General features: G+C 29.7%; 1 protein-coding gene across 1 annotated transcript in view; it reads right to left on the minus strand.

The window, feature by feature from the left end:
- Nucleotides 1-9,253: 9,253 nt before the first annotated feature.
- LOC136979886 (kinetochore protein NDC80 homolog) overlaps nt 9,254-12,250 on the minus strand; it is a 74,883-nt gene continuing 71,886 nt past the window's right edge. The window contains exon 15 of the mRNA XM_067275911.1: nt 9,254-9,425. Within this exon, the coding sequence (XP_067132012.1) occupies nt 9,348-9,425 (78 nt within the window). The 3' untranslated portion in view covers nt 9,254-9,347. The remainder of the gene's footprint in view (nt 9,426-12,250) is intronic.

Genomic DNA, 12,250 nt, shown 5'->3' on the forward strand with positions numbered 1-12,250 from the left:
AGAAAGTCATCTCTTCTAAATAGGGAAGGCGAAGAGGATACATTTTGACTTTTGGGTATAAACATGACGAAACAATATAAAATTTATTATATGACACGGCTATGATCTTAACTTCGACTGTCATCAACTGTCAAACTTCAACTTCAGCTGTCAAAGTATCTCCTTTCTAAAATGCATAAAAGTGTGCAGATTTCGAAACAAATTTAACAACGTGTTTGTTCTTCTTCACTATTCATTGTCTAATAAGAGAACTGATGCTATTTCAAAACTTGAGAAAACAAACTCTCGTCTATTCTCCCACCTTCCCTCACTTTACATTATATAGATTTTTATTATAAGTTACTTATTTGCCTTATTAACTTTCATATTGGCATGTTTTATTTGCAGGACATCATCTACGTGTCCTATATTATACACAATTCCATTATTAGAACTTATTGTTTCATCTGTTATCTGCCGTCAACTTCGGCCCAATAAGTGTTCCTGAACTTACCATTTATATTAAAACAATTACTTTTCTAAAAATATCTAATGAAATTAATTACCCAATCCGTTAATTTATTTTTTTACTATTTCCCGCATGAAAAGACGCATATTTATTGTGTCTAAAACAATTAATCGATAATTATTTTCTTTTACATTCTGTAATATTTTTTATTGTAGAGTGAAAAAGTGTAGATGATGATAGAAGCGATGTTAATAATTTTATGTAAAAAATGATATATTTACGTAATACAATTACATTTGATATACTAGAATAACTTCAATGGATCAAAGCGTTTAACTCGAATCTAACGTTGCGAAACATTTTTTATACCTATTTTTCGATAAGGATCACGCAATTTAAAATGAATAACTCATGAAAATATGATTTTAATGTTAATTTTTAATTTAAGTTGAATCGGCAAGTGTAACAAATTCTTTGTTTAGTAATAATTACCAAAATGTTACGCCTCACAGCACCTAAAAGATCCAGAACTTCCCGGCAACGCTTGATGGCACCATCTGTTATATTTTATTGAAAACTTTTTATATTTTTAATTATTATAAAATGGCAAAAAGCTTAATTTTGAGGGGGTAGGAATGGGTTTTATAAAAAAAATGTAAATGCTAATAACGAGTAAAATCGTCATTAATTCCGACCATACTCGAGATATGACACACGACCACCCTTTATCTTCCCACCCGTTCGACTTTTAACCACCAAAATTTAATAGCATCAATACTCATAATATACAAACCTCCCTGCAAACCAAAATTTCAGACATTTTCGACAAAAAAGACAGAAGTTATTAAGTTTCAAAGAGGATAAACATAATCGCGCTCCCATACACACACATACACACTCACTAACATCATACATACAGAAAAAAAACCCAAATTTCTTTGCTTTGCTCAATGTTTCAGTGTCTCCTGAGTCCAAAAATGTAAAAATCTGGGAAAGGGTCATTTTTTGACCCATCGCCATACTTTCCTTCTGTTATATATAACAGCCGGAAAAGCAAAATTGAAGTGAAGAAACCAAAATAAAATCGAATACTCTTTTTCTTTATCAGTACAGCGATGCGAAAATCATTAAATTATTGCTAACATTTTCCTTAAAAATATATCAAAATACAAACAAAAATTTAATATTTTACTTTTATAGTTTTTTCCGTGTAAGCCAGCTCGTTGATGAGGCATAAATCCGCGACCCACTATTTTATTGGTCACGGGTTCATGCTTCACCGTATACATTATATAAATGCAAATATTAAATATGGACTGGTGTTTACGCTTCATATCACTGATACTAATAGAATCGACGATATGTGCCGATGTATTGTAAACGCCGATCTTTACGATATTTTATTTTACAGTTTTAGATTGTAAGAAATTATTACAAGGGATAAAATTCTTTAATTCGGGGAAACTTTAAGAGTATTTTATACAAACTTTATTCTATTCTTTGACTTTTCCTCCCTGTGAACACAAAAAGGGTCTTCCCCCATTCGGCCTGGCCCACATCGGAGGAAGCATATTAAGATGGCGTTATTATTAAAGTAATAAGCGCGGTGTGACAAGTTATTCGAAAGAAAGATTAATGTTCTCTCTGTAAGCTTTGTTTTTAAAACAATGAAAGCATCCGAAAATAACAGATGTGGCGTGAAGCTACATTATAATGATATCGACTCAATAAGCCCGTTGTGTTAAGAATTTTAGAACAAAATTCGAGTAAAAACCTTTATTACTGAGTGCTGACATAAAATTTTTTGAAAAATTAAAGTATTTACTACTAAATATAAATTATTTTATTTGTAAAGATAATGAAAACTCTTACGTGGATATCAGATAAAAACTACAGCGGAATGTTGATACAGTGAACACCCAATGTAATGAACAATTTGTTGTTCCTTACTATTTTTATTTTCCCAACTGTTATATAACAGAGGGAAAGTATGGCGATCGGTCAAAATATGACCCTCCTTCAAGATTTTTACAGTTTTGGACTCAGGAACCTTAAAACGTCGAGAAATGCAAAAAAGCTGTGTATCTGTGTTTGGGAGCATGCTTTTTTTTAACCTATTTTGAAAGCTTAATAACTCCTATGCCTTTTGTCTAAAATTTCTGAAATTTTGCAGGGAAGTTTGTGTATTGGATGAAAATGTTTCTAGAAATTTTCATGAAAATCGGACCATTGGTTAGAGAGATATAGCCGCATCCCCTTAATATCTACCGACCAATCTGAAAAGTAACTATAGCAATTATTAGGGACAAAACAAATAAAGAATACCAGGAAACTCCAGCAACATTGCCAGCTTTTTGTATATGGAGTTATCGTAGAATCCCACCAGACAGAATTATATTGGATAAAATCCTACGAGGATCTGTCGAAGGATTCTTTTTGGATAAAATCCTGCCAAGACAGAATCAACTGTATGTGAAATTTACACATATATAAATATAAGTGTGATAAACTTACTCATGTAGAAATTTGGCATACCTTTCTTTCTTTCTTTTATTTTTTCTCGTTTTTCCTTTTTTAAGCTGTGAATTTCATTAGAGCGTAAAATACTTTGTGTCAATCTATTTTTAACATCTTAAAAATCTAAATGATTGGTCCCAAAAGACGATTATCAACCTCTGCATGACCAATAGTGATTGATTGACATTGATCATGTCAAAAACAAATTTAAATCGAAGCATTTGTTTGGATTTACTCAAAAGAAATAAAGATACGAGTATATACAAAACTGTTCAAATTGCAAGTAGTTATTTTTATTTTTATTAAAAAAATATATAAAACACATACATTCCGCATAAAAAGTCTTCAAACATTGGCGAAAGGTAAGTTGACAATTTTGTAATTTCTTAGAATTATTGACCTCCTAACAACGGCCATTTTTTATGAATTTTTGTTATTGGATTGAATTGTTGTAAATTTAACAGCCTTGAAAGACTGTATCATGTGTTAAGCATCACAGAGGATCAATTACGATCGGTCCGACGGTACTTACCAACTTACCACGGACCGACACACTACTTACCAACTTCAGAATGGAGGATCACATTTAACAGTATACGCTGCATCGCTAAGGTTTCTGTGTCTTGTACAAATAAAACGATTGTTGCTTGCAGTGCCAAAAGTGCCATAGTGGTGAGTTTTGTTCATTTTCATTTTATGTTCTGAAATGTCACCACTCCAGATTTGATTGCGTATGGACTGCTAATTTCTCTCTCTAGACCGCATCGAATAGGTATATTTTAATTTTAATTAATCAATATATATATATATATTTTAAAATAACTAATTTGTTTAAAAACTACATTTTAGCGGGGTTAAGTACAAAACTGTAACGCATACCGCCGTTGTTGGGAGGTAACACTATTGGACGTTCGAATGTATAGGCCTACATAGTTCTTTTTTATTTCTTAGGAAATTTGTAGAAGATGAAACAACACCACCTTAATGAAACGCTTCCGTATTCGTTTCAATTTGAAGCATTATTTACAACGGAATTTGCGAAACGTTTCGTAAAAAGATATTGGAGTTATACATTTCACATATCTGCTATTTATTTGATCGTCATCTATTTTCTACGGCAATTCATGAAATCCCGTTCCGCATTCGATCTCAGACGGATAAACATTATCTGGAACGGAATTCTAGCATTGTTCAGCATTTGTTTTACAATAAGAGTAGCACCGATTCTAATGTACGAATATCGAAATTTCAATTTCATTTTTATTTTATGCGATAAATTATTTGTTCAGAATATACCGAGATTTACATTTTGGGCTTTATTATTTTTATTTTCAAAAATTTTAGAATTAGGTGATACTTTACTAATTATTTTAAGAAAAAGGAGGTTAATGTTTCTCCATTGGTATCACCACGTTGTCACTCTAGTTCTAGTTTGGTTTATTTCGTATCGCGAAGTTAGCATTGGAATAGTGGCTGGTGTTATTAATGGCCTTGTACATTCATTCATGTATTTATATTTCGCCGTGAAAGCCATGAATATTCGGATTCCCACCTTTGTGGCCATGTTCATTACTGCTATTCAAACGTTGCAAATGATGTTAATGGCTTCATTTACCATTTGGATCTATTGGCGACTCATTAATAAACAAGAATGTGACTCTTCCAAAGATGAATTAGAATATATTTTTCTTGTTTACTTATCCTATTTATTTTTATTTATTTATTTATTTTATAATTCTTATATAAGATATTCTACGATTAAAAAGAAGATAGTTTAGTTTGTGTTTTATGCTAAAAATAAATTATTCAAATTTTATTTTTAAATGGTAATTAAATAAAAATCACTTACCAATAAATCCATAAAATGGTATTAAGAAAATATTAAAATGGTGTAATTGTATTTTTTTCGAGTGTTAAATAAACTTATCTGTTATTTGAGAAAGTTTTTATTTTTAAAATTATTATTCTAGTAACTAAACCATTAACCAAATAAATGAGGTTTGAAAGAAATATATACATTGTATATGTGTCTGTATGTATGCGAATTATGTGTATATAAGTATGTATGTGTTTATATATACAGACCCTAGCAATATCGCCGCTTCAATGAATGGCAATATGGAGTTTTCCGGGTTTTCTTTGAATTTCTAACACCTAAATAAGGGCCAGTTTCCCGTAGAAAGTTTTTCGGGGAGGCATGTCGTCCAAGTGTTACTTGCCTTGTTCCATTAACGAACCTTTCTATTGAACTATTTACTTCATTTTTTAAAGGAAGTCTGCTTTTATTCGAACCCTTCATGTCGGCGATTATATGAATCAGTGAATGTGATGTTGCAGTTTAAAAAGTTCTTTCTGTATCACACTTAGTTTGAAAAATGTTATAAAATTACTCGGGCAAGAATAAAGAACGAGGCAAAATTCCACCAGGAAAACGTAGTTCGATACTTCTATTCGACCGGAAATATTGTAATTATTAAGAAAAAGGGGTGTTATATAAATTAAAGTAATTTAAAATGCTTTGAAAATTATAATTAAATTCTGTTCTATTCGACACTTTAAGTGTTAATGATTGTTACGCGTAATGCACGCACGCATTTCTGTTGTTTCAAGTGGAATAATGAGTTTTTAGTAGTACTTTAACCTCGAAAATAACTGTAACGAACCACGATAATGATATCCAGCTTGATTCTGTACGAAACACATCGATACATTGCACGGTCAACGATACCCTTATTTGATATATAAAGAAGTTAAAAAGAAATAATTAGTCAGGCATTTAGCAGAATTTATCTCTTCAATTTTTTATTCTGTTGCAACTGCTGAGTAGATATTTAAGTAAAAATCGTCCCAGAAAATGATGGAATTGGTCTTAACCACGAAGTGTGGTAGCACTAACTAATAGTAAATCATACTGAGGAACCAGGAAGACGCAATGAATTAAAGTGACCAGATTTTGATACAGCCAATATGAAGCACCCAGCGTACGAAGGATGGGAACAGGGAGGTCTTTCTCCCTGTTCCCATTCTTCCTAACTAGGGTTTCTCCAACGGGATCCAGGCTGTTTTTTTAATTCCGCAAATTTCTTAAACATTCACTTTTTAGAAAAAAGTGAATGTTTAAGTTCAAGAAATTTTGCAAATAGAAAGTATAATTATTAACCCATAAACTGTCAGAATACATTTGTATTTATTTGTATTTTAAGCCCGTTTATTAGTTTTTTAAATTTTTGCTTATTATGGCATGTCACAGATTGTCAATAATCAACAGCGAGGTTGAGGCCGAAGTTTTCAATGCGAAAACGTGTACGTCGGACGTTCGGCGCCGCTTTCCTGTAAGCCCAGAAGTTTGACAATGGCGTTTGGAATGTCGAGCATGATTCCACTGACTTTGTCAAACTTCTAAGCTTACAGGAAAGCGGCGCCGAACGTCCGACGTACACGTTTTCGCATTGAAAACTTCGGCCTCAACCTCACTATGTAGCCTATTTGTGACAGGACTCTGAAAATTCTTTACTTGTCAGAAACTGAAATATCTTAAATAATTGTGCTTATGCTGTCTTAATTTTTAACCATATCCAGTAGCTTCGATAACTGCATAAGAATAAGAATCAAATTGAGTGATCGGAGTATTGACCATATTTGCTTTTTAAAATTATATTATAAAAATTTACAATAATATTCTGTATCATGTTTTATTTAAAAAACGAAAATTACCTTCTAAGTTAGAAGTTTGATCTAAGTTCATTTTATTCTTTAAATTTTCAGCTCAATTCAAAGACATTTTTGTTGTAAGCAGTTTCCAACAAACTTTAATAAATTTTTTCTATTTGTGAAAATTTCTACGTAATTCAAAAGTAATTTTTTATAAATATTTTACACAGCATTATTATTATTATTATTATTATTTTGAATGTTGCAGGACGTATTAAGTTACTTAAAAATGAAAAATAATTATATCATTCGATTTTAGATTTATTTTATATCTTAGAAATAACAAATTATATCCCGGAAAAGAGTTCACTTTTTTCCCGGAATCCCTGGACAAGCAAAAGACCGGGAAATGAGAAACCCTATTCCTAACGGACCGCTTAAGAATGCCGTAAATAAAAATAGGAAGGCCACAATTTAATGGTAATCAGCAAATTCCAAAAACCATAAAATTTTATTTTTATTAGTTATTTGTTGTTTGCTGACAACCGTCTGCATGATTACATGCAACATGCGTGTCACAAACCAGAAGAATCAGGATTAAGTTTTCAACTCTCCTGGATGCCCCCAGGTTTAGGCAATCTTGAAATTCCCATGACTCCCAGTTTGAGATCCGTTTCCGTTCTTTTACTCAACAAGATGATGGTCTTACAGGATGTATATTCGGTTTTATTCCATTATGGAAACGCGACGCATAGGAAATGCCTTCCGGGAGCTCTTTTATGGAAAACTGGCTCCTGTTTAGTGTCACCAGATGCACGATAACTGTTACTGACTTCTGAATGGTTGATTCTCTGAGATGAACACTCCAGAGTAGAACATTCCGGAAGATATTAAAAAAAAAGTAAACTTTTAAATAAGATAACGCGGAACGTGTATTTCTTAATACTGAAAAACAAATTGACAGTTTAATCTTTATTGAACCGTAGACCCTAGCAATATCTATAAATACCTATTGATAAATGAAGTGTGAATTTGATTTTCTCAGGTTGACTGCAGACATTATTTTTTATTTGAAAATTTAAAGAAAACAGGTAAACTTTTTGATACCCACTTTTACTGTGGTCTAATAAAAGTTTAGCCTGTTTTACTCCAGTTTTTACTTTTCCGGCTGTTATATAAAATAGAGGAAAATTATGGTAAACGGTCAAAAAGTGATCCTTCCAAGATTATATTTTTTGACTCGGGGCGTGAAACAACTAGAAATGTGATTTTTTTTTTCTTTCTTTATACATGGATATTTGTGTGCATGTGGGGAGCACAATTTTGTTTACCCTCTTTAAAGGTTAACTCCCATGCTTTTTGTCAAAAATTCCCAAATTTTGTAGGGAGGTTCGGGTATTGGAGGAATAATGGTTAAAGGTCAATGAAATAGGGATATAGAGGAGATCATGCGTCATATCTCGAGTAAGATCAGACTTTGTAAAGATTTTACTCGTTATCATCATTTACAATTTTTTATAAAACTTAGAACAGATTGATTTTGGTATTATCATATTGTATAACTAAAATGGTGTGGTTGGTTTAATTTTACAGAGATAAACTCAATGTATTAAATACCTAAATGTTAAAAAGTTCACTTAAAAAGTGGGAATATTTCAGATATTTCTCATTTTAAAAATGTTTCAAATGAAATATTGTCCAAAAAGGATTATAAATGTTAAGGAAAATACTATTGTTTCAAAAAAGGAGCGTGTGTCTACTGTGAATTTCGTAATAAAACAGCATTTAAACTTTTCGAAACTACTCCCAACAGTTGGCAGACAACTAATTTTTATAACATATTTGCCATTTTTCGGTAAATATCTAAAACTGTTTCTTCTTTTTCACAATGATGAATTCGGTGGTGTGTATAATTACACTTTATCATCAATTCAAATGCAAAGCAGACCACCTTTTTTCAAGAATAATGTTCTTTGAACCAGCCATTTTCTTTGCTGATAACAATAAAGTCGTTATGGCAGAAAATTATATTTTGTTTTTATTTTTACTAGTTTTTATCACTTATTTAGTCAAGTTTAATCATTATCCACATATACCTCTTAAGCTTCTATTCATCTTAACATTTAATTTTACATTCTGAGAAATGCTTCTAGCGATTTTAAAAAACTTCCATCATATGATGCTTGGGATCTATTTATGTTCTGATCGGTTAAAATTGTATAAATGAGAAAATAAATCCAGCAAAGCAAACACAGCACTAACACAAATAAATGAGTTATGCTTCAGTAATAGAGAAGAAGCATAAAAGTTTAATTTATTAATCAGAATAAATATTTATTTTTCAAATAATTATTATTTTCCAGAAATGAACAGACTCATTTCTACAGATACCTTCTTTCTCGACTTAAATTTTGGTATACAATGCTTATAATCAAAATGAAATGTATAAATATTTTTGCACTGTTTATCAAAAATATTATTAAGTAAATAATAATTATTTATGTTTAATAATAATCATACATATTTATTCATTTATTAATACTTTCTCTACTACAATATATATATTATATATATATATATTGTAGTATTGTATATATATATTGTAGTTTTATATATATATATTGTAGTATTGTAGAGAAAGTATTAATAAATCAACAATATTAAATGTTGAGCTCTTAATAAAAGAATAAGAATAAAAATTTTTTACTAATTTCAGCAGAAATTTCATAATTTACATAATGTCAGCAAAAAACTGAATAGTCTTCTTCTGTGCATCTTCATATTTCTGAATAGTTTTTACTTCCATAGTCTGAAACAAAAATTTTCAACTTAATAAATATAAAATTTTCATAATAAACAATTTATCACATTAATTAAATTTAACAATCTATCTCATATTTTGAGTATTGTTGGTATTTTGTATTAAGTTATTAATAATTAAATGTAACTTAAGTCTTGTAATATTTAATAAATATTATTATATAAATGGATTTTTATTTTTATGTTTTTGTTTATTTAATACAGAAATTCACTGACCCCTATTTAATTTAATCTGTACTCAGGAATCTGTTTTTAATGATAAATGATCATTAAATACAATGTATTAGAATTGCACTTGTTTATCCATTTAGAAAAAGAATATAACGTCTTCAAAGAGAAGTTTATTTCCTTAGATAATATATAATTTTATTTTCTCTGGAATAATGTAGCCTGTATAAGTAGGGGACAGTTGACTATGTGCACTTTGACCTAAAAGGGCAATAGTGCACCCCCCACTGAAGATTACTTCAAAAGTCTGATCTCTCTAAAAAAAACAACCGCATACTTCTGAAGAGAAGCTGAGGAACTTCACCAGGCTCAACAAAGTGGAATACAAATGAGTCTACCTGAGCAGAGAGCTGCACATTCACAAATGAGACGCAGAGGAGTCTCGCCAGCAGATCCGCAAAAGTGATAAGATGATGAGGAAGAGAGTTTCAGTCAGATGTTTACAAAACTGACCAAAACCAATCACAATGCCAACCAATAAGCAAACATAATTTCTGCTCTCTGGGCAGGCTAGGCAAAAAAGTCTTACTCTGCTCTTTAAACCAAAAGTTAACCTCCACTGCTTACAATGATTGAAGGTATGCAATCTTTAACAGCTCCAAAAAGTATTATAGAAAATTGCACATATTATAAAAAGTGCAAGGATCCTGGAAGCATTGATCCTGGACAATAAAAAATTGTAGCATCTTCCAATCTCAAGTTTTTATGCAAAAACATCAAAGAAAACTAGCTAGCATTACTTACAGAATTTGTGACATGTTTATGACAAAAAATATGTAAAAGTTACATTAAATTACTAAAAGTATATGATATTGAAATAATAACTGTTAATAGTAAATGCACATAGACAACCAAGCCCAAATTATTCTAATGATCAAGTCCTAATCTTGCCTTATCAGTTAATCATTGTTAAATAAATAATCTTAATTACTTTAATGTAAACATTCTTAAAAAATAAATTTTGCCAGAAAATAAGAAGTCTTTAATTTACATTGCATTGTTAATTATATTTATTTATTTTTTGAAGAAAGTTAATCTTATATTGGAATTGTGAAAATCTAAAAATTTCTTACACTAAAAATTCTTATTTCTACTAACTAAATATGTTAACAGCTAAACGAAATATGTTATTAGACAAAAATATTTCTGATGCTAATAAATTCATTATCAGTTTAACCATCTTATGTAACAGAATTAACAACTTTTTACATTTAACCCAATCATGAAATACAGTCAAGCTTTCATATGAGCATTAGGCATGGATGGTTTGCATTTTCCATCAAATATTTTTAAAATGTGACTGACAAAAACATGTCATACTTTCTAAATAAAACTTCTTTGAATTTTCTATTGAAAATGTTGACTTTTATGTATTTTTTTTTTGAATTATTCACTTGCACAAATATCTCAAGCTCTTCTTACTTTTCTCTTAGTCAAAATTCATTTCCTGCAATCCTTTTTTTCATCAGCACAATATATCTTGTTTTTGTTGATAAACACAACTTGTAGTGAAGTCTCTTTAATAACTTGTTTACTAGTGGCTTCATTCTATTCAATCACAAATTCTGTAAGTAATGCTAGCCAGCTTTCTTTGATAATTTTGCATAAGAACTGAGATTGAAAGCTGCTACGATTTTTGACTGTCCTAGATCAATGCTTCCAGTTTCCTTGTACTTTTTATAAAATAAACTTGCTTTGCCGATTTTTAGTTCTGCAGCAATTTGATACAAAAACTTTCACTCTTCATGAAAGTTTACAATTATTTCTGTAATATCACAGCTTATTGCTTTTCTACAGGACATTTGTTTTACTAATTTTCATTAAATGAATATTGTATTTATGTATAACAAGCAATTTATAAGAAAATTATATTGAATAATATTTAAATAAGTAGAAATATTTCATTTTTAGTAGTGTCTGAAATATTTTCTGTCAATGCTGAAAGTGTCTCCTGATTTCTTTAAATTTATTTTATTAATTATAATTAATGAAATAAATAATAATTAAATAATTATTTAAGCATACATTTACACTATGAGTGAATTACATTTATTGATGTTATGATTTAAAACAGAATAATTTTTGTAATCATATCTGCTTTTGTTTTGTATTTTACTATCTTTAAAATAAAACACTGCTAATAATCAAGAGTATTTAAGGGATTATTTAAAATATTTGTTTTTTACTTTACAAGTTTACTTGTAAGATTTAATGTACAGTACATGTAATACAAAATTATTTATTAAAGTTTACTAGTTTTTGGCATATTTCATTTCATTCTTTGACATTAGGATGTTGTGAATCACATTAACTGTGGTTCATTTATTGACATATTGTTGGACCTGAATGTGATGTTTTAAAATATAGTAATTTAGAGATGTCAATTATATTAATATTTAAATAAAATATTTCCTAAAATACATCATTATATAAACAAACAACATATATTTTGCTAACAAGTTATTTAATTGCCTTGCTAAAGCCAGCAAGATAAGCAACTAACTTCCATTAACTCTAACTTCATAATTAAGTTTTATTCATGCCAGCAAAAAATTTCATTTCAAAAATAAAGTTACAGATCTGAAA

This window comes from Centruroides vittatus, unplaced genomic scaffold (assembly GCF_030686945.1).
Source record: "Centruroides vittatus isolate TY-2023 unplaced genomic scaffold, ASM3068694v2 contig_651, whole genome shotgun sequence".
Taxonomy (NCBI): domain Eukaryota; kingdom Metazoa; phylum Arthropoda; class Arachnida; order Scorpiones; family Buthidae; genus Centruroides; species Centruroides vittatus.